This window comes from Xenopus tropicalis, chromosome 2 (assembly GCF_000004195.4).
Source record: "Xenopus tropicalis strain Nigerian chromosome 2, UCB_Xtro_10.0, whole genome shotgun sequence".
In the NCBI taxonomy this organism is placed as follows: domain Eukaryota; kingdom Metazoa; phylum Chordata; class Amphibia; order Anura; family Pipidae; genus Xenopus; species Xenopus tropicalis.
In genome coordinates, this window is record NC_030678.2 from 95,095,790 (window position 1) to 95,121,743 (window position 25,954).

A 25,954-nucleotide genomic window follows, 5' to 3' on the forward strand; every position below is an offset into this window, starting at 1 on the left:
GGGGGGGGGGGTTGGCATGACATGATTAGCACCCAAGGCTTTACATCCTGCTACACCTTGCAGAAATTATTTTACTCAATACCAAGTTGTTAGAGCTGTTAGTATATGCCGCCCACATGAGCGCCCTTAAATTGCCACCTATACTCTGCAGAAGTTGCTCTTGTATATTACTAACATTACTACATAGATGTTTGCAGCATACTCAAAAGCACTAGGACTAAGAGCAAAAGAAATGGACATGGCATTTTAGGTTATTTTACCCTAAAAAAGATCACTTTAAAAAAATTCCTTTAGACTTCATATCAGGATAGATATTTCTGAGCTGTGCGTGAGCATTACCTTTGGATCTTGACATGAAGTAAGAAAAAGAACTGGTCGAGCAATGGTAATGACTGCCAAAGGACATTTTTCTGCTGGTTAGCATCCTTAACAAGCAATTGGCAGGCATCTAATTAGAATTCATTAACTCACTGGGAATTATTTAAATGTCAGGCTGATGTTAAAATTGTCACAGTACTCAATGCAACATTATTTCCTTGTTTTAAAGGGAAAATATAACATAAAAACAAGTATTTGCCATTGCATTATACACCTCTAAAACCAATAGGAAAGTACCTTAAAAGTTACCTATTGTGTTTGTTTGATTAAAATATACAACAAAACCATTTGACCTGCACAAATATACATTCATCAATAATGTTCAGTGGTTCAATGGTATTAGTAATGTAATTGCTCTTAATATGTTAATTTATTTGCATTACTGAATGAAGAGTGGCTATACCAAAGCAGCTTCTCATTGGAGTGAATTGTTAAATGAATTCTGGGCTGCTGGTGTAGAAGTAGCTAAAATGAATGGAAAATAATTACTACGTCCAAATTGGTTACAGTATCAAATTAGCAAAAGTGCTCAAAAGACCAAATCGAGACTATTTCATTTTTCAAATGGGAGTGCTCTCTAAACTGGGGTGCAGATCATTACACAAGTGCCTGGGGCAACTATACGATTGCAAAGCCGTTAAAGCTATGTGAGTCTGCTCTGACTTACAGTTTTTCGCCTCAGACACCAAACACCAGACTTAAATGCCAGTAAGCCTGGGGTTACTGCTGGCACTTAGCACTTAAACAGAACAGTTAAGCAGGTGCATAGTTTACTTGCTATTGTACATGAATGGCATACAGCAAATAATTGTTCATAAACCACACATTGGGAAACATAAGGTTGTTTAGTTGTAATAAACTCTTATACTAATCCTGCACAGCAGGAAGGTGACCTGTTCTTTGAAAATGAATATCGGCAGGAACAGGTTAAGTTTTGCATTCATTAGCATTTGCAAGTTGAAAATTCTTGTCGCCCTTCTGGTATAATCAATGTGATTGGACTCCTTGGTACAGAGAAATATAAACGTCATAAACGTCCAGTAGTGGGGCAAAAAGAAGGGGAAAAAAGAACCACAGTATATAAGAAATGAATTTCAGGTAAAGTTTACTAAATCAAATTACCCTTGGTCATGTTTTATTTGCCACATTTAGTTGCTAGCTTAATATGTATCTTATAGGAACAGTAACAGCAAAACATGAAACTGTATCAAAGTAATTACATTATAATTTACTGTTGTGTGTTTGCTTCAGAAAAACTATTATAGATTATTTAAATAAGCTGCTGTGTAGCCACGGGGGCAGCCATTCATGCTAGAAAAAAGGAGAAAAGGCACAGGTTACATAGCAGATAACAGATAAACTCAGTAGAATACAATGGTGTTTTATCCGTTATCTGCTACATAACCTGTGCCTTTTCTTCTTTTTTTCTAGCTTGAAAGGCTGCCCCCATGGCTACACAGCAGCTTTATATACATTATAATAATGTTCCTATTATAGTGTATATATAAAGCAAAGACACATGTTTTACCAGTTCAAGGCTACAGTACATTATATTTTAATTTCTTTAAAATTAAAATAATTTTTTTGGTGATACTGTTCGTTTAAGCCACTCGAGCCCTCTATTAGTGCTAATTGGAAGAGACTGCATGTTCCTAAGCGTTCCCAAAATTAACATATGAACAATAGAAAAATGGACAGCAGCCAATCTTCCAATAAAAAACAATATCTTTATTTGCTCGGCTTAAAAACAAATCAGAGCCTCAATACCTTACGTGTTTTGGGCGCTATACCACCTGTGATTAAGGGTGGTGACTTCACTCTTAGGCGCCATGTATACTCACTGCCAAGTAGCCTGGCATGCAGACAAAACAGTGCAGCTGCAGTTTCATTAGCGTTATGGTAGCATCAGAGAGGATGTCTGTAAGGTATATTGCAAAGTAAGGTATTTGGGGGGATTTTACTGGAATCCCTACATTTTACTGGAATGCTTTTTAATCTACCACTTGATTGAAACACAGGCTAAAGCAGTCTATAGCATCCTACCTGTCAGTACATCATTAGTGGGTGATAGTAATATAAATTAATAAATAGTTTGTATACTTGTTTATACCACAAGATAATGGTCACATACGCTGGGTGCCCTGTGAAGCTACAGCTCACGGACCCCAATGTCTGGATGTGTATTTTGCCAATGGACCACTAGATGGACAGCAATGATAGCTACAATGCAGGGGCATTACTTATTTTATGATTAGCAACACTGCTATGAAAACCAGAAATGAGATATTAACTCTAAGGTAAGGACTTGCCAACATTTCTCATGCAGAGGTTGATTATCTGGCACCATGATCCAGGTCACCCATTCACTCAGGTTTACCTAAATAAATCTTAATGGAATTTATAATAAAAAATATATCCCATTGAACACAACTGTGCACAACTAATTCAATATGGTATTGCTAATAGGCTTATAATGGTTGGAGTGGTATTGTGATAGTAATGTTTGCCCTTGGTTGCTAGAGCGTGCCGCTGTGAGAAATGGTGTGCAGTCACCTGAAAATCCTTGCTACGTACATGATGTGCTACTAAAAATATCTCTGCGGATAAAAGAGAATGCTCTAGGTAGGGTATATGCTTTCCATGACCCAATTTATTTGAAAATGGCAAATTGGCAATCTAGTAGAGTTGTTGTTATTGTACTAGAGCAAGCATTTAACGGAGTAATAGTGTAAGCGTAAGTGGGACCTGAAGGAATACGGATATTTAAAGAAACAGTATAGGATAAACAAAAATGGGGAGTTATTGAAAGATATTGGATCTAGGGGGATACATGTAGGGGGGGGGGGAAATGCTGCCCCAACTGAAAAGAGTAATGATTTGTTATTAAAATATTGTTTTTATTTAATGAGGAGGAGGCGCACAGTTGTGGTTATTTGGGTGACAAGTGGCATTAAAAGTAACTGTGTCCCTAACAGAGAGATTCTTAGCACAGCCTGTCTCACAAGATACAGAACTCTTTAGAACGTCAGCGATACCAAACGTGATGGTTTTTGATTTTGAGAGCATTTCATGGAAACTCAAAATTAACCCCCGTGCTGATACGTCATTGTGTGGCATGTAGTGTGACTCTGATAATTAAACTACTCCTGAATGATGGAGAAGTGTCCATCTGATGACTTTGACTTTTCTTGTTTTGGGGTATAATAGAAACCCCTCATCTCAACCACTCATATAATGGTGTTGCATATGGCAGTAGATTTCCAAGAACTCACTGTATGTTTTTTTTTGGGGGGGGCTGCTAGTGCAACATTCCCTGCCGGGGGGGGGGGAATATTGCAAGGAAACATTCACTTTCTTAAACTAAAATATTCAAATTTTTACCACTTTGCTATCTGTAATCCAGTGTGTGAACAAAGTGTTAATTTATACTTTCAGTATTTCCAAGCTAGTGCCTGTATTTCCCACGCTGGCATCAGAGTGTTTGTTTATAGACAAAACTAATAGATATTGCCTTCTGTTTTACTAGCAAGTCAGCTTTTCTCTGCTTGGTTTTATCTGCCCTCCTTAATAAAACAAGACTCCTTCTTGGCTGGATAATTGCTGTGTCCAAGGAGCACCCCAGCCTTACATGAACTCTCCCTGCCAATGTACCAATAGGAACATGAGCACTGCACAACGGAGAGTTTGCCTAGCAACGGTGACATTTGAAGTCATCTACTGCTAGGCGGCCTTTTTTTGGAGAAGAAATACTCAAGTTGGGAAACATTTGTTTTTCTTCATATAGTACAGCACAAGCTTTGTATTCCATGTTTAAGACATCAAACCCAGGAGAGCGAGTTGCCAAAACCGCTGAAAGGCTTTGGCTGCAGTGTTAGCAAGTAAACAGTACTGAGTCTGTTATTTTATGCCGGGGAAAAGATAAGGGGCTGTGTTTCTAGTTCCCAGACTTTAATAAAAATGATAAGTAGGAAAGAATGGAATTTGCTTTGGGAAATGCAGTTTATAAAGCAACACACTGTGCAGGACTTGGCTGCTGGGTGGGATTGGCAGTGGTGTTACTTCTCTGCAAGCTGGATTTATAGTGTACAGAGGCATGTATGACATAGGGCCCTGATACAGTCAGCCTTGAAAGCAAAGGTTCCGTCTAAATTTTCGAGTTTTTTTTTTTAACAGTGGGAGCTGTGAAATTCCCTCCCTGAACCAGTCATACTGGCTGATACATTATATAGCTTTAAGAAGGGGCTGGATGGTTTCTTAGCAAGTGAGGGAATACAGGGTTATGGGAGATAGCTCTTAGTAAAAGTTGATCCAGGGACTGGTCCATCTTGGAGTCAGGAAGGAATATCCCCCCCCCCCCCCCCCCGTGGCAATTTAAAGATGCTTCAGATGGGGTTTTTGCCTTCCACTGGATCAACTAGTAGTTAGGCAGGTTATATATAGGCATTATGGTTGAACTTGATGGACGCGTGTCTTTTTTCAACCTAACTTCACAAGAATCCTGAACATGCTGTTGAGAAGTGGGAATACAGAGAAATTCTTAAAACACTATCCATATGGTCACCGGGCATTGAAAGCAGCTTGACAACACCAAACAATAATACATGTGCAGTTGAGTCCTTTAGTTTACATACATCCAAGCTAAAAATGCTCTGTTTTTTTTACAGCTTTCTATATAAGGTTATATCAAAGTAATTGCTCAGAGACCAATTTATATCAGCTTTTATTTACCATCTCTCATGCCCTGTGGGTCAAACACATAGGTGAATGCAATCTTTAGCACTCAACAGTATATCATTCTCTAGCGCTACTATACGTAGCACTGCCCATTTCTTATTGTAGATTAATAGTACCAACAGGAGAACAACAGTGCCAGTAAATAAGTTAAAGGTAGCTACTGAGACACAAATGTCTGGACCAGGGGCATTTTGGTGACCAGGGTAATGCCATTCTCCCTCATGTGGGGGGGTCAAGTGCAGAGCACAATAGCTGCTAGCTGAGGACTGAGAAGTTTTTATGTACCTGATCGAAGCTTTGCCGGTTATGTTCCTGCCCAGATTTGTGTATCATAGCTTTAACAAATAAATATAAATGGTAAATTGAGAAAAAAGGATCTGATGAAGCACCCAATGGTGCGAAACGCGTTAGGAGAGTGCGTACCATGAGGCATTGGGATGCACCTGTCTGTTTGGTATAGTATGTTTATTGTTTAAATTTGGATTGTTTGTTAATTGATTTAGAGCCAATAAATGGTTTGTTTATTTCACTGAAACATTTTGTTATTTGATTATCATAGCTTTAATACTAGGATTCTTCCATAATATATTTACATTTTAGCTCTCTCTGAATTGGCAGTGAGATGCTTGTTCCTTGGTAACAAGCTGTGAGCTAATTCCCCCTCCTGGTTCAGTTATGTGTGTTCTTCCTCCTGCTCATCCGCTCATTGAATATGCAAAAATAAGTACAAATGATTAACATAACTAATGAACAATTATACATGTATTCTCTACCACATACTGATATCATTATGGTTAATTATTCTGCTGGTAATTGGAAGATCCAGTCTTTTTTTTTTTGCTCAGTCTTTACATTTTGCATGCAGTTGAGAAACATGGCCATTGTACATCACTTGTAGCTTAAAACTAGTAGTGTACATAACACAAGCATATTTACCAAACTAGCACATTCCTACAGAGATGGCATTGTAAGTTTTGTGGGAACTGGTACATAATCATGTGTAATACTTTGCAGTTTTGGTCTAGTCCAATAAGATTGCAGCACCTCTATAGGGCTGTATGATTGCAGTTTATAAGAAGTATTGGGGATGGATTTACCAAAGCTGATCAGAATACCCTGCACTACACTGATGAGCCCCACTGATGAAACCGGTCTGTAGTTGGGAATCTGATCAGCTATTATCTTGGCTTCTGCTTTAAAAACCCAGTGGGTGAGCTGTAGCCTATAGGATAAACCCATTCTTGGAGCTTTTTGAAATTAGCTCCCAGAATTCCTTGTGTTTATGGGGACTTATTTCATGTGGGATTTTACTTAATTTTTTTAAGTAAAATCCCACATGAAATAAGTAGATCACCTTGATCATTTACAGTAGACAGAAAAAGACATTGACAGCAGGCCCAGACTGGCAATCTGTGGATTCTGGCAAATGCCAGAGGGGCTGCTGCAAGATGCCATAGACAGTCACTATTTATTGGGCCTGTGGGGGGGGGGGGGTGTTGGGGCCTCTGAGTACTTGAAATGCCAGGGCCTATTTTGAAACCCTTTGTGTTTTTGTCTTGAGATTTTCTATTCTAATTTAGAGTAGCTGTGTCAACCTTGCTCAATCCCCCACTTTGGATGTGAATAAAAGAACAAGTATTTTCCATTGCTACATGAGCATCATTTTGCACAGCTACTTTAGCCCATAGCCCCTAACTGGACTAGTCTTTGTAGTGTTTGACCTACACAGTAAGTTCTTTATGGATTGGGGTACAGGTCTGACTATCTTACATCAGTATATGTTTTTGTAATACAATATTAAAGGGGTTGTTCACCTTTAAATTAACTTTTGGTAGAATGTAGAGAGTGATATTATAAGGCAATTTGCAATTGGTCTTTATATTTTATTATGTGTGGGTGGGTTTTGAATTATTTCAATTTTTGTTCAGCAAGTTTGGAATTTTAGTAGCTATGTGGTTGCTAGAGTCCAAATTACCCTAGCAACCAAGCAGTGGTGTGGGTGAGAAATTGGCCTATGAATAGAAGAAGCCTTAATAAAAAGAAACATTAAAATATAACAATAAAATTGCAGCCTCACAGAGCATTTTGGCTTCTGGAGTCAGTGACCCCCGTTTGACTATTTGTAAGAACCCACAAATGGGTAGCAGTTACATAAACTCTAATTCAAGCTGTCTGTCTTGCAGGCTATCAGGATGCAGCTGCACTTCAACCAAGTCTATGGGAGTGGAGAGCTAAAGTAAGGCAATGTACGGCACACCAGTGTGATCTCCCACCTTATCAGTCACAAATATGGAGGAGCTCTACAAAGAAAACCAAGACTTGCAGATTGATTTGAATAGCCCTCCCTCCACCCTTCCTAACAACAAGCTGGAAAATGGGGTTGCTCAGCTAATTACGGCGGAAGCATGGAATATTAATCCCTCTGGCTTAATGAAAAAAGCCCTTTCACCACTAGTGACCGTTCCAGCCCCAACTGTTTTAAGTCCATCGTCAGACTCCCAGAGTGGAGTAGCCTTGAAAGTAGCAGCAACTGTGCTCCAGCCAATCTGCCTAGGCGAAAGCCCCGTAGTGTTACCAATTCATTGGCAGGTAGCAGGTGGCACACCACCGCAAATGAGCACGAATGGTACCACCCCCTATGTAATAACAACACAAGGTCCCGTCCCTCTACCTGTGCTTTTGGAGCAACATGTGTTTCAGCATTTGAATTCACCTCTGGTTTTACCCCAGGGTTCTCCATGTCCCGCTACCTCTCTTCAGAGCCACATCTTTCCACCAGCTGCTACTTCTGTTGGCCAACCACAGATTCTAGATCAGAAAACTTCCAGCCCAACGCAGGAAGCAGTGCTACCACCAGTTTTTACAGCTTCAAATTTTCCTTCCGTCTTGCAAGATTTATTCCCATCACCTAATAGCTTGGGGCCACCATCTCCTTGCCATATACCTCCAGATCCATACACGTCCACAATTCCACCCCAACTTTTTAGCTCCTCACCTTTATCTCCACTTGTTCCTCCTGCAACCTTGTTAGTGCCATACCCAGTGATTGTGCCACTTCCGGTGCCAGTGCCTATACCTATCCCAATCCCCATCCCAATGTCGAACTCAGAGACAAAAGGCAGTGCAAACGAGCCAAAATCTATGGCAGAAATTCAAAAAAACTGTAAGGAAACCCAAACCCCTTTGGAAAAAGAAGATGTCAAGCCATTTGACATTGCAGACAGGAGAGAGTTTTCTCAGTTTTACCGCCATTCTGTCATTAAAATGAGCAGTGAAAATGAAGCACTAGACCTTTCCATGAAAAATGAACCTTTGGTTCTAAACACCGATGTAAGTACTGAAGCGATACAAGATGATGGTGTTCTTGATCTGTCCGTCCCTGTTAACAAAAGATGCCCCAATACAAATACTCACGGCAGCACAAGTGTTTCTTGTGGATCCACTCCTGACTCTCTAAGCCATTCCACAATAAAGAGCGTTCCTATTGCTGCATCTTTTAGCCCCCCTCTGCTTCATCCTGAGCTGGCGCAGAAGCAGGATAGCAAGGTAATCTGCACCAACACTGCTGAGCTGTTACGGCAGCCAAAATGGATCCCAGAGCAAAGCATTAGAGCCGCTTACGAGCCAAAGCCCAGCAACAACATTGAACTTGTTAGCAGCTCCCAAACAGCAAAAGTCATCGTGTCAGTTAAAGATGCTGTGCCTGCCATTTTCTGTGGCAAAATAAAGGGGCTTTCTGGGGTTTCTACAAAAAACTTTTCTTTTAAAAGGGACTTGCCTCAGGACTCTGCCGCCCAGTGCTATGAGATGAAGAGTCAGGCCGAGCACAGGGAAAATGCAGAAGCACTACGTAAGCCAATCAAAAACAGAAGCGTAAAGTTAAAGAAAGTGAATTCACAAGAGATACATATTCTTCCAATAAAAAAGCAGAGACTGGCGGCCTTTTTCCCTAGGAAATAACACCCAGTACAAGGCAATGTGTCCGAAATTCATTGCTCTATATTCCACAAGGTCATAATCTTGTCTCAATAACCCTAATTCTGCTAGTTACACAGAGGGACGGGAGCTCTCCAGGTTCAGTTCAGTGTTGGTGGCTGTGGAAGGAAGACTTTTTTTTGTTATTGTTGTTAAACATGTAGTCCTTTCTGTACTACATGAGTGCGCCGAAAGCAAGGGAATCATCCTGCCTTTAGATATACCTTTGTAACTTATTACAGTGGGGTGGTTACGGAATACTAGAAGTTAATAGCCAGAGTACCTTTTTTTTTTTTTTTTTTTTAATCTGTTACTTGTATTGGCAAGTCCAGGAAAGCAACCTATTTTTAAGTGGGTTGCACATTTTATGCAGCTTTTCCTAGAATTATGGATTGGCCAGGGTTGTTTTTACTGCCAAGAACTGCTTTAATGCTGTATTTAATATTGATAGCTACATTGCATATTTAAATAAATGTTTGTATGTGCTAGTGATTTGCTGAATGATGTCATTTTTGTACAGTTTCAGGGAAAAAAAATCAATCATCGCTGTATTTAAGTATTCTCCCATAGGAAAACCAGCCAGGAGACTGTCACACTGCTACATATTTTGGGGAAATGTACTCAAAGCTGTAAAAAGCTGATTTTTTTTTTCCATGAACGGATTGTAAATTTTAATTGCTTATGCACTTGCATTTATGAAAGGAAAAGTAACGCTAAAAATTTTTAACTAAAAAATCCCTCCCTACCCTCCCCCAATAATTGCCCTATCCTGAAAACTATTTGTTATTTATAATGCTTTAGAAGAAAATACCTGTTAAACTTGGCTTCCGGTCATTTGAACAAAGCCGATATGGCCATGCAGGAGAAAGTATCGGGTGAAGTTTAACTATGCGGTGATCGATTCTAGCCTGACTCCTTCCTATACAGAAGGAAGGCTAGACTCGATCAGTCGATCGCCGCATAGTGAACGCTTCCCCTGAAACTTTCCCTGCGTTGCCATATCGCCTTTGTTGAAAAAAACGGAAGTTTTTTACAGGTATTTTCTTCTAAAGCATTATAAATAACAAATAGTTTTCAGGATAGGGCAATTATTGGGGGAGGGTAGAATAGATTTTTTTAGTTAAAAATTTTTAGCGTTACTTTTCCTTTAAGACTGGCTTTTTGGTGCAAAAACTACTTTTTCAGTCTGAGTTCTGTTACATACACTGCACACTGGCAGAAACTATATGGGAACTATTATAGGAGTAAAGTACACGGCTCAAAAAAATAAAGGGAACACAAACAACACAATGTAAACTGTCAAACTGTCCACTTAGGTAGCAACACTGATTGACAATCAATTTCACATGCTGTTGTGCAAATGGAATAGACAACAGGTGGAAATTATAGGCAATTAGCAAGACATCCCCAATAAAGGGGTGGTTGTGCAGGTGGTGACCACAGACCACTTCTCAGTTCCTATGCTTTCTGGCCGATGTTTTGGTCACTTTTGAATGCTGGTGGTGCTTTCACTGTAGTGGTAGCATGAGGCGGAGTCTACAATCCACACAAATGGCTCAGGTAGTGCAGCTCATCCAGGATGGCACATCAATGCGAGCTGTGGCAAGAAGGTTTGCTGTGTCTGTCAGTGTAGTGTCCAGAGCCTGGAGGCGCTACCAGGAGACAGGCCAGTACATCAGGAGATGTGGAGGAGGCCGTAGGAGAGCAACAATCCTGCAGCTGAACCGCTACCTCCACCTTTGTGCAAGGAGGAACAGGAGGAGCACTGCCAGAGCCCTGCAAAATGACTTCCAGCGGGCCACATGTGCATGTGTCTGCTCAAACGGTCAGAAACAGACTCCATGAGGGTGGTATGAGGGCCCATCGTCCACAGGTGGGGGTTGTGCTTACAGCCCAACACCGTGTAGGATGTTTGGCATTTGCCAGAGAACACCAAGATTGGTAAATTCGCCATTGGCGCCCTGTGCTCTTCACAGATGAAAGCAGGTTCACACTGAGTACATGTGACGGACGTGACAGAGTCTGGAGACACCGTGGAGAACATTTTGCTGCCTCTAACATCCTCCAGCATGACCGCTTTGGCAGTGGGTCAGTAATGGTGTGGGGTGGCATTTCTTTGGGGGGCTGCACAGCCCTCCATGTGCTCGCCAGAGGTAGCCTGACTGCCATTAGGTACAGAGATGAGATCCTCAGACCCCTTGTGAGACCATATGCTGGTGCGGTTGGCCCTGGGTTCCTCCTAATGCAAGACAATGCTAGACCTCATGTGGCTGGAGTGTGTCAGCAGTTCCTGCAAGATGAAGGCATTGATGCTATGGACTGGCCGCCCGTTCCCCAGACCTGAATCCAATCAAGCACATCTGGGACATCATGTCTCGCTCCATCCACCAACGCCACGTTGCACCACAGACTGTCCAGGAGTTGGTGGATGCTTTAGTCCAGGTCTGGGAGGAGATCCCTCAGGAGACCATCCGCCACCTAATCAGGAGCATGCCCAGGCATTGTAGGGAGGTCATACAGGCACGTGGAGGCCACACACACTACTGAGCCTCATTTTGACTTGTTGTAAGGACATTACATCAAAGTTGGATCAGCCTGTAGTGTTTTTTTCCCACTTTAATTTAGTGTGACTCCAAATCCAGACCTCCATGGGTTGATAAATTTCCATTGATAATTTTTGTGCGATTTTGTTGTCAGCACATTCAACTATTTAAAGAATAAAGTATTTAATAAGAACATTTCATTCATTCAGATCTAGGATGTCTTATTTTTGTGTTCCCTGTATTTTTTTGAGCAGTGTACTTCAACCTTTAAATACATTTTAGTGCGGTATAGACAGGGATATTCTGAGACACTGTCCAGTTCGTTTTTAAATAATTTTAATTACATGTTCCTCAGCTATCCAGTTTGGCATTTTAGCAGCTGTCTGGTTGCTAGGGTCCAATTTACCCTAGTAACCAGGCCGTTGGTTAGAAAGAAAAGAAAGAAGATTAGGAGAAAGCATCAATAAAAGAATAAAAAAAAGCAACAACTATAAAAATTGTAAATGGATTGAAAAGTCTGAAAGCCTGTAACTTTCTAAAAAGTAACATGAAGGTGAACTGCCTCTGTAAAGAGTTTGGATTAGATACTTTCAACTGCAATGGAACTGCTGGAATCTTAACAAAATTATTTGGAAAATAAAATCTGGCCACATACTAAATTGCATCCTGGATACTGTGCATCCCTAGTACATGCAGGTTATGTTAGCCAACACCCAACCATAATCTATTATTAAAAATCCATTATAAACAGAACTGCAGTAACTAGTAGGCCCATTACAGTATCTGACCAGTCAGGCAGCAAGTTGAATGGATACTGTATGATGAGAAATACACATGTTGCTCACCAACCCCTTGGATGTTGCTCCCAGTGGCCTGAAAGCAGGTATTTTTGAATTTCTGGTAAGGAGGCAAGTTTTGGTTGCATAAAAACCAAGTATAAGGCCAAACAGAGCCTTCTGTAGGCTGCCAGTGCACATAGGGGCTACTAAGTATCCAATTATTGCTCTTATTGGCACCCACAGGAACCATTTTCATGCTTGTGTTGCTCCCCAACACTTTCCCCATTTAAATGTGTCTTATGGGTATAAAAGGTTGGGGATCCCTGATCAAGTTCAACCCTTCCAAGTAAACCCAGCACACACAAACCTATACTGACCTAGCTATACACTCACATACATAAACTATATATACCAACATCAATACTAACTGTAGATTTTAATATCACAATAGCTTTGGATATTATGCTTGTTCAAGAACTCATCCAGGCCCCTCTTAAAGGCATTAATGGAATCTGCCATCACAACATCACTGCCCTCACCGTGAAAAACCACCTACGCTGCTTCAAATGGAAGCTCCGTTCCTCTAATCTAAAGGGGGGCTCTAGTGCGCTGATGGTTTTTATGGGAAAAAAGAACACCCCCTATCTGTCTATAATCCCCTCTAATGTACTTGTACAGAGTAATCATGTCCCCTTGCAACTGACCAATAGCCAGAGTAATACTGTAGATACTGGCCAGGATTATCCATGATACATATACGTAAAGTCAAGCTGCAGTAAGAGGATTAGTTTTAATGAATGAACATAAATTGCTTTGAACTGCATCTCTTTTTATTATGCAAAAAACAGCTTTTTGGTGGAACAGGTATTACAAAAGGTCAATAACTAAGGATGCACCAAATCTGTACATATTGAATTAAGCGGAATACTGAAGTCTGTACCACAAATTTAGCCAAATGTCAGGCTGAATCAGAAACCCAATTTTCATATTGAAGTTTAAGAATAAGCCCCCGTCCCAAAAATAAAATCACATTTTATGAAAAATGTTGCTGCTTTTAGTTCTCCAGTTCCATGTCTTGCATGCACAGGAGTGGCACGTTCTGGGTACAATGGGGTTTAATAATGAAGATTATAATTCCCATACAGTGGTCGTTTTTAGGACAACAGAACCCTTTAACTCCTTTTAAAAGTATTATTTGAAACCAAAGGGAGGGGGGTTCTACTCCTGTACCACCCTGCACCTGTTTATTGGCTATCGTAGTGATATTGTCACACTTTCTTACTTTTACTGAAAGATATCATATCTAAGCTTTTCCATAGTGCAGGAAAATAAAACTTGAGGGTCTCCAGCTTTTGTGTAACTGCAGGGCCCAACCTTCCCTCTCTGGGGATGTAGAGAGGCCAACTAAAGATGCTTACAAAATGGGCCAGTCAGACCTTAGTCAGACTCCTTGAATTGGAGTTCGAATGGAGGCAATTTTTTGGCCTGAGATTTAGTCCCATTAAACATTTTTCACAAGAAAAACAGACAAATCTTCACCAGGACAAAGTCACTACCTATTGGTTATAGCTTTCCATAAGGTTTAAAGGTGAAAACCTGAGTGTGAGTTGTATGCTAAGTTCATGCTTTGGAGTCATTTACAAAAACAAGTTCAAAACAAAGGCACATAAGATTTAGCAACATTTAATTGCTAAAACCTGAGGAATAACAAACATTAGAAAAGCCTTTTTATCATTAAAGTGTGCAGAAAATACATCAAATAGATCATTTTGTATACAAAAGGCATTAGGAAATATAATTCACACTGTAAGTTATCACTACATATTCAGTAAGAAAGAGTCTGCACAATGGCATAGAGTGAAACATTCTTGTGCCAGCCATTAGGATACTAGCAGTGTCATTCACTTGCAGCACTCTGAAAGACAACAAATGATCCTGTCCCAATCTGCCAGTATCCCAGTATATAATATATTCTTACAATACAGCATTTACATTGTACACATGCAAAGTGGAATACTGCATAGGGCAAGGAATGGCTACAATCAGATTATGTTCCCGAAAATATAATTATTGCCTACTATTTCGCAATTTATAAAGCCCCATTTATAATCCAAAGGGGGCAGACTTTGAAAGTGGGGATCATTTATCAATACTGGGCAAATTAGAAGCTTGGCAGCAACCCATGACAACCAATCAATATTTCGGCTTTATTGTTCTACCTGCAGCTGGCTGTAAAAAACAAATCACTCACTGGCTGCTATGAGTTACTGCCCAGGTGCAAATATGCCCAGCATTGATAAATGAGCCCCACTGCTAAAAGGACATTATACACCCCTTTTCAACTTGAGCTCAATGAATAGGGTTGTGCTGAACATACTTTTTGCATAATATTTTAATTAAGAATTTAAACAGAAATATCTATGGTTTATTATTTTTAACACTAAACAAGAATATGGAGCCAGTTTTACTGTCACTTCCCGATCCTAGAGAGCTTCAGAGGAAGTGATAAAACAAATTACCGGCCCACAATGAAGCTCCTGATAATCAGGTCCTCAAAGGCTGCAGCTTAGAGGAGGCAGGGACTTGTTTTTTTCAGAGCTTTTTTAGCTACCTTTGAACAAAGTGCCTTTACTTATAAAGGAAGGGAGGGGGAGGAATTTGGATTTTTTTTTAATTAAAAGAATAGGCAGAATGTAATTTTAACAGAGGTCCTATTAATTGTGTTCATTTTTTGGAAAGGTTGTTATAGGTGTATACTGTCCTTTTAAGGTCTCTATAAATGAAATAAACATGTTGACAACTAATGGCTGTAATTAACAAAATGGTCAAATATAGGTAACAAATTATCTCTTTTTCAATATCACTAATGTTTTGAAAGCAATTATATCATTGTGACATTGTGATTTCTACATAAAATGGGAAGTTGGTTTTACATAGCTGCTGATGTACCAAAGTATTGATTATGTACTGTAAACATATTAAATTAAGCTGAGACTTTAACCCTTTCTGTGCCCGTTGCTGGCTCTTGGGTTATGCTGCATGTTGTTATTTCATGTAAACAAATGTGCAACAACTAAACACTGCAGGCACAGTGGATTGTGTCACATGGCACTAAAAGGGTTCAACTAGCAACACTGGGTTCCTGATATACAATTACCCCAATAGGTCATGCTTTGGCACTTTTCCCCCTGTGTTTTCCAGGGGGTGGGGTTTCCAGTTCCAGTTTTAGGGTACATGTACCATCCATTATAATAATGTCAAATTGCTCCAAATGCTTCTACTTCACACTGCCTAAATCACAAATGTGTAAGCAGAACATCTCCCTGCTGTCTGACCCAGGCAGAAAGCCAAAGGCTACATATTATGAAGAAAAAAATTGTCTCTTGTCAATGGCTGATGGAACAGGGAATCATCAGAAGATGCTTTCTGTTTCAGTAATGCAATGCTCGTGTCACTTTGAGAATATGGTTATTATGGTCATAAGCAGTATATTCACATATTATTCTGTGCCTGCCCACACATGGGCCATTTTGACACAGTACTTTTACTTGCCAGTTTCACTGAAAAAAAATCTGTATGCCACATAAATTAATACAGCAGAGCATGCTAACCTGACTTGCGGGCAGGTAGGATGTCTTGCTTTAAAGTTAAATTTTTACAAAACTTGGTAAATGCCAAAAGTGCAGTTAATCAAGCAGAGCCACTTTTCTTGTAGCTTTTAGATTAGAAAATTATATTTAGTGTAGCTGCCAAAGTTAGCACAGTCTTAAAAGGTTTCTTTAAAAAAAAGAAAAAATATATATGATATATATAAATATATGAAATATATATATCATATAAAAATAAATAGAATGCATTAAAAAAAAACTACAATGCTGGTCTTGGGGGACCACTTGGGGGTCTTCTTGTATCAGCTGCTCCTGACATGCTGCTTTGGGAATTAGCCTTTTGGTTACAAAAGAACTTCTGCATCAATCTGCGCAGCAAGAATACGCAGTACAGACAATGACGACAAAGAGGCTCCAGCTCTCCTGTGTTTCAGCACCACCACAGAGTAAAAACAATGCATCTACATTTTAAAAAATCACTAGTTTTGTAAAAATAATGGAGATATTTAGTGTCTGTATTATATTACAAAAAGGAGGTATTTTATAGGCAGTCGCAAGCTTATGCATACGTGAGATGATGCTAGAGGTAAACAAAGGCTCCCACTTGCTTCCAGTAATGTACTACTTTCCTTGCTTAAGTCTTTCAATGTGGTAGCACAACTTCAGGGCTGGACCAAGTTTAAGTCCCATGTATTTCATAATCATGTCACTTCTAAGTAAGAGCAGAGCTGTTCCATCAATTTCCTGTAAAGAGGGAAGGAAACAGATGTTAAACAAGTAGTCGCATTAGTCATATTTATTTTCAGTATACTATCAGAATGATTACTTAAAAACATCCCAACTATCACTTTATCCTTTACTGAAATATTTCAGTTTAAGTCTGTAGTAAATCTGACTAATTGATACCCAAAGTTGGTCATGTTGTATAGGGCCAAACAAGCCCAGACAATAATATTCTTCAGCCAGTAGATGATGGAACTGAATGAAAAAAATCTGTGTGCGTGGCTGGCCCATGTCCATCTCTTTCTCATTAATGGAGGAAATAACTGAAATTTCAAGTTAAAATGGAGATCTAATTTCTACAGTCCTTTTCTTTAACACTTGATCAGATATCAGTATGACTACTAAGGCTAATGGCTCACGGAATGGGGACATTATTATTATTGCCTTTCAAATGGCAACAAAGTGAATTGGCAATGGAAAGGCATACATGTTTCATTTTCCTGAACTTGTAGGAAGTTGCTTACAGGAGGAATGATACTTTCCATTTAGTAAAAAATAAGTTTTAAATGGGCAGTTCAAGTTAGATCTTGTTCTATGTTATAGAATGGTCAATTCTTAGTAACTTTTAAATTAGCTTTAATTTTTTATGGTTTTTGAACTTGCCTTCCTCTTCTCTTTTAAGTATTCAGTTACAGGTCACAGACCCAGGCAGCCAATAAACTATAGCTCTGTAAGGCTACAATTTTATTGTTACAGTAATTTTTTTTATTACCTATCTTTCAATTCAGGCCCTCTCCTATTCATATTCCTGTCTCTCATTAAAACCACTGCCTGGCTAAATAATTCAAAAACCACAAATAAAAAAAAAATGACCAATTGCAAATGATCTCAGAATATTACTCTTTACATCATACTAATTAAATCAAAGTTGAACAACCCCTGTTTAAGTAAAAAAAAAAAAACAAAAAACCACATGCTCGTACATGTCTTCTGAAGAGTTCAGCATGAGGGGCCAGGGCTTGGGGATCTGCTTCCTTCACAAAACACATGACGTCATCTACGGACCATGTGGCTGGATCTTTACTGAGGCTTTGTGTAGTTTGCCGCTCTGTCGAGTGAAGCTCAGGCCCTGTGGTAGAACTTGCAGCTTTAAAAACAAAATATATAGTCGTTTATTATGCAAACCTTATTAATGCTATAGCATGTATTAAATAAAATACACTGCGGAATTAGAATTCTAGATGTCCCATTAAGTTCAGTTGTTATTGCCCTTATTACCCTACTCCCTAAACCTAAATCCTGTCTGTCTATGGTAAACATGGCCATTTTAATTGTATTCTGCCCATGAACAGCTCTGCAAGGGTTTGAAGTGGGGTTGCAGAAAACAAAGAGCAGTTACAGCAAATAGAAAACTGATGTTTCACTAGGAGTCTGTTAGGAGTGGTTACAATGGAATAATCAGGGTCTCTTATACTGAACAAGGTCTATCTGTGCCTCTTTTTAGCTGAAAAAAGGTGTAAGGGTTTATATAATAAGCAGCACTAAGTTTGCCCAGGAGCGGTAACCCACAGCAGCCAATCAGCAGGCAGCATTTTGGTCACCTGTTTAAAAGCAAAAATCTTATTGGTTGCTATAGGCTGCTCCACCTGGGCAAACATAGTGTCTTATATTACACAAGGGGGGGTAGCCTCAAAATGTAGCCAAGAGGTGGCTTGTACTTCTATAAGTTCATTTTAATAATGTCTTGCTGGGGATGAATAGAAGGTCCTATGATTTATTTAACCCTAAAAAAAACTGGTAAAAACATGCCCCCACCATACAACAGTGATTCATATGCAAGTGCAATGACATGCTGTATGACTGACTAGCTACAGTTTTCCTTCTGTAACCTTTTATTGAACTGATTGCAACTGTATAATCCTACGTTCAGTACAGCATAGCATTGCATAGTATAGTATTGCCTCTGTTTGTATTTTTCTTTTATGTTCTAAAAGAGGTTAGTGAACTCAATATAGATTTAGTTAATTATCCAATCATTTCCTTGCCTTGCAGCTGGACATATTTTTCAGATAAGGGGTCTTTCTGTAATTTGGATCACCATGCCTTAAAGTCTACTAAAAAAAAAAATTACTTAAACATTACCAATCCAACAGGATTGTTGACTCCAATAAGGATAAATTATATCATAGTTGGGATCAAGTACAAGGTACTATTTTATTATTACAGAGAAAAAGGACCTGTTTTTTTAAAATTTGCCTACCATCACTGTTTTTGTTTAAATCTGACCAGTGTACAGATATATGCTATTAAACAGAACAAGATTCTGGAAAATTAACCTTCTATTCTCCTCTGAGTGCGATTTCGGCTGGAATCATAATAGCAGCTGTTGCTGGCAGAGCTAGAAGATGATCTTCGTACAACAGGAGCACCATTTGAGGTAGCAGTGACAGGTTGGACTGAGCCCCTGTAATAGGCTGATGTGGCTCCCATGTTGCGGTACTCAGTTGTGTTTCGTGTAGCTGGGCTGGCAGTGTTTACTGTATTTAGTGCTGAATCCATGGACTCCTCTGAAAATCTTTGATCTTTTGGCATGCAGTTTTCTTCTGTTGGTGACATTTCTGCTGCAGAAGGGTATTTTTATTAATTAAAAAAAAAAAAAAAAAAAAAAAGTTAACACAGAGGGTTCCATGCTTAATACAATTGCTCCTTGAAGATCACTATGCCTGGGAACAGACTGGAGAATTCTCTAATCCCTATGTGCACAAAAAAAAAGTTATTTTGTGGGCACATTTTAAACTTGTAAGTGCATTATTAAAAATGCACACCATAATTTGTTGTGGGAATATTGCACACAGCATTCAAATGCTGTCAGAAGCACAAGACAGCATTTTTATGACAATGCTTAATTCACTAATTTATCAACCCAGCCCCATTATAAAAGAAACAAATTTGTAAGAGATACATATTTACTAGTGCTTATTTTTTTACATTTATTTTTTGTCTCCTTTGACTGGTTAGGAGGATATTCACTCTCATTCTCCACTGGTGTATTCTTTGCCCTCCACCGCACACATGGTATGTAATAGTTAGTAAGGGCTCATGTGGTAGATTTTGGCCCAAAAATGCATGCTTTTCTGTGCCAATACCAGCCACGTGTGTGCACTGATAGGTAAATGCTGTAGTGCTGGGGTGGAAGGCAGCGGATCTGCACAAGGTCGGACTGGGACACCGGGAAAAATCCCAGTGGGCCCCGGCAGCCCACACTGGCCCTTCCCCTGCCTGACCGCTCTGGGATGCTCTTTTTAGCATTACACAGCTTTTCCAGTTTTGTGTTGCCCCTCTCCCTGCTTTTTTAAACGTACTGCTGGTATCAAATTCAAAATGAGCATATCATTTATAACACTTCTCAGTTTCAACATTTGATGTGCTGCCTTTGAACTATTTGCAATTCAAAATCATCCCATTTTTTTTTTATTTCCATTTGACTCAGCATCTTAAATTTTTTGGAAATAAGGTTTTGTACCAGTGAATTGGTACAGAAAGCAGCAACTTACCTTCTGGAGGATGAACCTCTGATCTTGGCAGCTTGGGAGATAGTGGGGCTGAAAATGGAGGGGGGTCTTGACAGTATCTTTTGTTGCTCCTATCAGTGATTTCTTCTTTTGCTTCACAAGGACACAAAACAAGAATTGTTGTTACATATACAAAAGTAGTGCCTGATCATATAATATACAGATACAACTTTTAGATCAAACACACTGTAGAGGTTTGCAAACTGGCATTGCTATGGATGCTGCATTCACAGTGTGCCCATTGCAATGCATAGCACTGCTATGGTAGTCTGTCGGTGTTGCTATGGGTATTGTTGTTGATTTTAACACATAAAATATCCCTATTAAAATTTAAAAAGCATCTGGGAAATTAGTGGCTGTTACAAAAGCCTCTGTCTCGGCGTACATGGGTCACTGAACTAACCTGTGACTACCAATACCAAAATTACAGTAGAGTATACTTTTACTTCTATATAAATGTTGGCACTTGTTACTTAGCAATATTTGTACAGTATATTAAAAAAAAACTATCAGGCACAAATGCGTGGGGCATATTCTGCTGCAAAAATGCATACTTTCACCTTTTTTCAGGCAAACATGAACATGCCGACTGAAGACTGTGGATTACTATTTTTTACGACAGTGGAGAATATGTACCATGTGCCACAATCATTACAGGAATTATTTTTTCAAATGTTTAGTACACTTTGCGCTCAGGCATGTATTAACAAAAGCATGTATTAACAAGAGCTTAGTGCAGTTATCCTCATACTGTATGTAATAAAAGGCACTAAAGTTTGCACAGAAGCAGTAACCCATAGCAACCAGTAAGATGTTTGGTTTTAAACAAGTGACCAGTAAATGCTACCTGGTGATTAGTTGCTATGGGTTACTGCTCCTGGGCAAACTTAATGTCTTTTATAAAATTACCCCATTAATTAATGTTTCTGAGACAGAACGGGTAGGCTTTGTGCAAAATAATAATTAGATACATGTTGCAATAAAAACCAGGTTTGCAACTCCAAAAAAAACAGATTTAACCAACAGTTACCTACAAATATAATTAATAATTATATTATTATATTAATAACAACTAATTTTAATACTTAGTACAGCAATGCAAGTTAATAGTTTTCTTTTTTTGTTTGGCTTTATGGGTTCTTTTAGATGAAAAATATTTAAATAAGGCTTCAACTGCACCTCTTGAAAAAAAAAAATTGTAGAAATGTACTACAGTCAAGGTGTCCTTACTTGTCTTACTCCTGTCATAGTCTGTTGGACTGTGTGCTCCACCCATGTGCGGGCTGAAAGGTTGGCTACTAAACAGATTATCGCACTGCAGGCTGTGACAGAGTTTCTCCAAAAATCGCAAGACAAAGGATGCACTGTTCACCGGCGGAAGATGAACAGAGTGTTTTTCTCCATCAAAAGAAGCTACAAAGCAGAAAGAGAAAGACATTATTTTGGCAGAGGGTACGATAAGCAAGGAAGCTATCATATTTTGAAGAGATTTGGTGCTGTGACAATGCTGCAAGATAAAAAAAAAACATGCACGATTGTAAAATTTTTATAAATACCTTTTAAATAGGTATAGGTTATAGGTAAGTAGCTGTATATATTAACTTTGAAGGAAAGAGATTTGATATTTTGATACACATCAAAGATGGTGCTGAGAATTCGATCCTCCTGACAAATAACCTTTCCATATTGCACTGAAGTTTACGCTAAACTTGAAAGAATAGCAATTGCACAAAATATATGGAGTATGATGTACCAAACCATATCAATTCACACTTGATGTAAACATTTTAAAATATTGAGCATTTTTGGCTATGGGTATGTTAAAGCATTTAAATAATAAGGCAGAGGGACAAACCTGTTATTGCTTCACCCCCGTGATGGCCTGACTTGAGGAAGCTGAACACTATTTTACTGTAGTAGGCACAATCAACACAGGCCTGCACTGCCTGCTGTAGGACTACATTTACAGGTCCAGGCCCAAAATGATCAGGAAGCTGTAAAACTTTTTTCTTATCCAGATGTGGTCCTGAATTTCCATGCTTGTTTACATATACACAAACTAGAACAATAAAAAACAGCACTGTCATTTCTTTGCACAAGCATCACTGCATACGTTCAAAACTGTAGGTATTTAATTTTTAAAGTATTAGACTTTTTAAATGATCCCTTGATCTAACACCTCTCAAATTTTCTTTTCTTGCTTTTAAAATGCAAAACAGTTAACCATCAGAACTGAAATATGTCGATTTTCTCATAAGAATATAATATCTGCAAGCACAACAATAAACCTACAAGAAAGTACGCAGACATCAGTGCAGCACTAAAGGAGTCTTGTCACTTTTGTAATAAGTATCCATTAAAATTGCAAACAATGTTTCCTTTAATTTCTTTTGCCAGCTTGCACAAAAATATCAGAAAGTTTAGAAAAGCAAGGGGCTACAAAATATTAGCATAGTGGTAATAGGATATTCTCTGTGTGCCAGTTTCTTGCAGCCTAAGGCAAGTAACTATAATTCTATGTGTCCATTAACAGGAAATGTGAGTTCTCTGAAGAAACCTTTCTTGGAAATATATATTACTATTCATCTAATAACAAATACAGTGTACTATAATATATTATATACCTACATACATTTTTCTAAATGAAATGTTCTGTTCAAGGGGCCTTATATATTAGAATACTTTTATTCATCAGTGAAAGTGATCATCCAGAAATGGAAGAATGTTAACTTTGTTATACAGGTGTGGGTTCCCTTATGCGGAAACCTGTTATCCAGAAAGTTCTGAATTACGGAAAGGTCATCTTCCATAGACTCCACTATAAGCAAATCATTATAATTTTTAAAAATGTTTTTTTTCTCTGTAATTATAAAACAGTGCCTTGTACTTGATCCCAACAAAGATATAATGAATCCTTTTTTGAGGCAAAACAAGCCTACTGGGTTTATTCAATATTTAAATGATTTTTAACTTAAGGTTTGACCAGTGCCCCTAGGCCCACTATTCAAACTATTTTCCTCCTTTCCCCGCCCAACCTCTATATTCTCCTAGTCTCTTTTATTTACATAACATAACATTTATAGCATCTATATTTCCATCTATATCTCCTCTTTCTTTCCATTCAGAAATTGTGAAGGACCATGAAGCAGGCCTAATGGTCAGGCAGGACTGCCCCACTGACACCTGGGCCCACTGGGAGTTTTCCTGGTATCCTGGTGGGCCAGTCCACTGGTCACGAGCATTCTGGATAACAGGTCCCATACCTGTACCAAGCACCACCAGCCCCCCCCACCTCCATTTCCTTGCATAGAAAAAAAACTATACACACATAAGTATTTACACTAAAATATTTAGTTTACACTGATGAAAAAACACCAAGCAAAAGAGTTTTCATTTTTGGTGTTACTGATTACAGCACCTGTGTTCTAGAAACCTACTGATATTTACCTGTGGATATCACTGCCACAGGCGAACCCAATATTCCAACACCATCTTTAAGGATCTGGGATTTGTTGCTGTCTCCATCCGATGTGTTTACAGGAGGCAGAGATGAGTTTAATGCTAAAGTTTCTTTCTGCAAATAGAAATACAGTTGTGCATTTTAGTGCAGAACTACAATATTGATGAAAATGGGAGGTACATAATTGCATAGCTCTGCAGACTGCTCTACCATATACTATACAAAACAGGACAATCTATGTTTTACTGGAGCCAAGGCAAAATAATACAGAAGCTCCCACTCTGATACACATGTCCTTTAAAAAAAAAAAAAAAAAAAGATAAACATTACTTATAATAAATGTGAAATTCTTTGAACAGTTTGTGTACAAATGATTTTTGGAGGTGGTTAATAAACACATTTTGTTAGCAAGGGCTCTGTTAACATTTGCTTTGTAAAAATGTCTTTAATTGCCTACAGATTGGTTATAGTTCTGCCAAGTCAAAGAAAAACAGATGAAGCAAATAAAAAAAGCTCACGAAAAAAAAAATACAGTCTTTCTTACACTTAACAGTTTGGCTACAAAATATGAATTATTTTATAAAATTGCATAATAGTGACCTTTCTTCCTGGTTTTAACCCTGTACCCTTTGATTTGGTTTGGTTTTCTGCGTTGGGTGTGTTCCGTGACAAAGTAGTATTCTTTGGACGCTTGCCTTTCCTTGGAGAAGCAGAGGTTTGTCCAAGGCACTTGTCACGCATTGGCTTCCTTCCTTTCTGTGCCTGCACAGGTTTCTGAGGTGATTGCATTGAACGTCTAACACCTTTAATCGGTGATGCTGTTGGGGTACTACTTGTCCTTGGGAGGGAAACTGTAAATGGTAAAACAATCAAAGATTACTGGACAATATGGTTCTGTTTACATAATCAATCAGTACAGCATATGACAATAATTAAATTACTATTAGAGAGCCTTACCAAAAATCAGATTATCATTTTTAAATTCAAATACACTGAACAATCTCTCATGCCCCTGGTGCTATCATAACCAAGTTTGATACAAAAAGAAAAAAAATAAGTAGCACTCGTGGTTTCAATGAAAAAGTGCAAAATTTGTAGGTGGACATTTAGATAGCCCCTACCTCAAGACCTTTTTCAAGACCAACAATGAATAAAATTTACAATTACTGAATCAAATAAGGAATGCATCATCCTATGTTTTCTTACAAACAAAGTTTTTCTGCTATCACTAAATTACTGTTCCAGATGTTATTTATTTTTTTAAATTATGACTTGGCAAAATCTTGATGCTATTCCACGGAGCCATGCAAATTCTGGAAATGAATGTTTTCATAAACTAGTGATTCTAAGCTATTCAATGTTTCTGTTATTTTTAAAATGATCATTGTAATGCAGCACCTTGGCACCCTGCCAGATCTTGCGATGAAGTCCTTACTTTACCTTAGCAAGAGGAAATCATATCAGCTCTGTACTAAATTATGTAGATATTGAATAATTTGTGTTATATGCTTTGATTTCTTGGATTATAAGGTTTTAGTAAATATTTGTTTACTGTAAATGCAGTTCTCTAGAATGGGGCGATTCAGAAAAATTTGATTTTATACAATGCCAATAAATGTAAAATGAATAGGACATTTATAAGTCTTCCACATTTAAACTAAATTTGAGCTTCTCGGACAAGGAAAGGTTCTTAGAAATGAACACTTAGGGGGGGCATTTACTAATCCACGAACGCTCCAAGGGTACTTTCTGTGACTTTTTCATACCTTGCGTGATTTTTTCATACTTTGCAACAAAATCGTATTGTCGCGCCGAGTTTCGGATTCATTCAAGCTTCAGTATCGTGACTTTCTTTGGGCCAGGTTGGAGCTGCAGAGTGCCACTGATTCCTATGATGCATGATTCCAAAATCATGCACAGAAGGATTAAAGTCGGAAAGGTTTTCCTGCATTTTCCGATCGTTTGGAAAGAAAATTTTGTGACTTTCGGATCGCCAATACAATATTATCGTGACTAATGCGATTTTTTCGTAAGGGTATTTGTGATATTTGCGGTCTTAAGAAATGATTGTATCCGATCTGAATTTATCCCATTTGGGATTCGAACTCGTGTTTTCATGAATGTGCCCCTTAGTCTAGAGGCATTGGTGTAAAGTACTCACTATATAGCTTGATTTCCAGAT

General features: G+C 38.6%; 2 protein-coding genes across 6 annotated transcripts in view; one reads left to right on the forward strand and one right to left on the reverse strand.

The window, feature by feature from the left end:
- Positions 1-9,579, forward strand: part of rai2 (retinoic acid induced 2) — a 29,861-nt gene extending 20,282 nt beyond the window's left edge. Inside the window, exon 2 of the mRNA XM_002934348.5 lies at positions 7,296-9,579. Coding sequence (XP_002934394.1) covers positions 7,402-9,072 — 1,671 coding nt within the window. The 5' untranslated portion in view covers positions 7,296-7,401 and the 3' untranslated portion in view covers positions 9,073-9,579. The remainder of the gene's footprint in view (positions 1-7,295) is intronic.
- Positions 9,580-14,076: 4,497 nt separating this feature from the next.
- Positions 14,077-25,954, reverse strand: part of scml2 (Scm polycomb group protein like 2) — a 65,402-nt gene continuing 53,524 nt past the window's right edge. For 3 of the 5 annotated variants that reach the window (XM_012957288.3, XM_012957291.3, XM_031896131.1), the window contains exons 7-14: positions 24,373-24,623; positions 23,760-23,886; positions 22,168-22,371; positions 21,543-21,725; positions 20,295-20,405; positions 19,077-19,361; positions 17,724-17,887; positions 14,077-16,761 (exon numbers count right to left, since the gene is read on the reverse strand). In XM_012957288.3, coding sequence (XP_012812742.2) covers positions 16,639-16,761; positions 17,724-17,887; positions 19,077-19,361; positions 20,295-20,405; positions 21,543-21,725; positions 22,168-22,371; positions 23,760-23,886; positions 24,373-24,623 — 1,448 coding nt within the window. In that variant the 3' untranslated portion in view covers positions 14,077-16,638. 5 annotated transcript variants of the gene reach the window in all.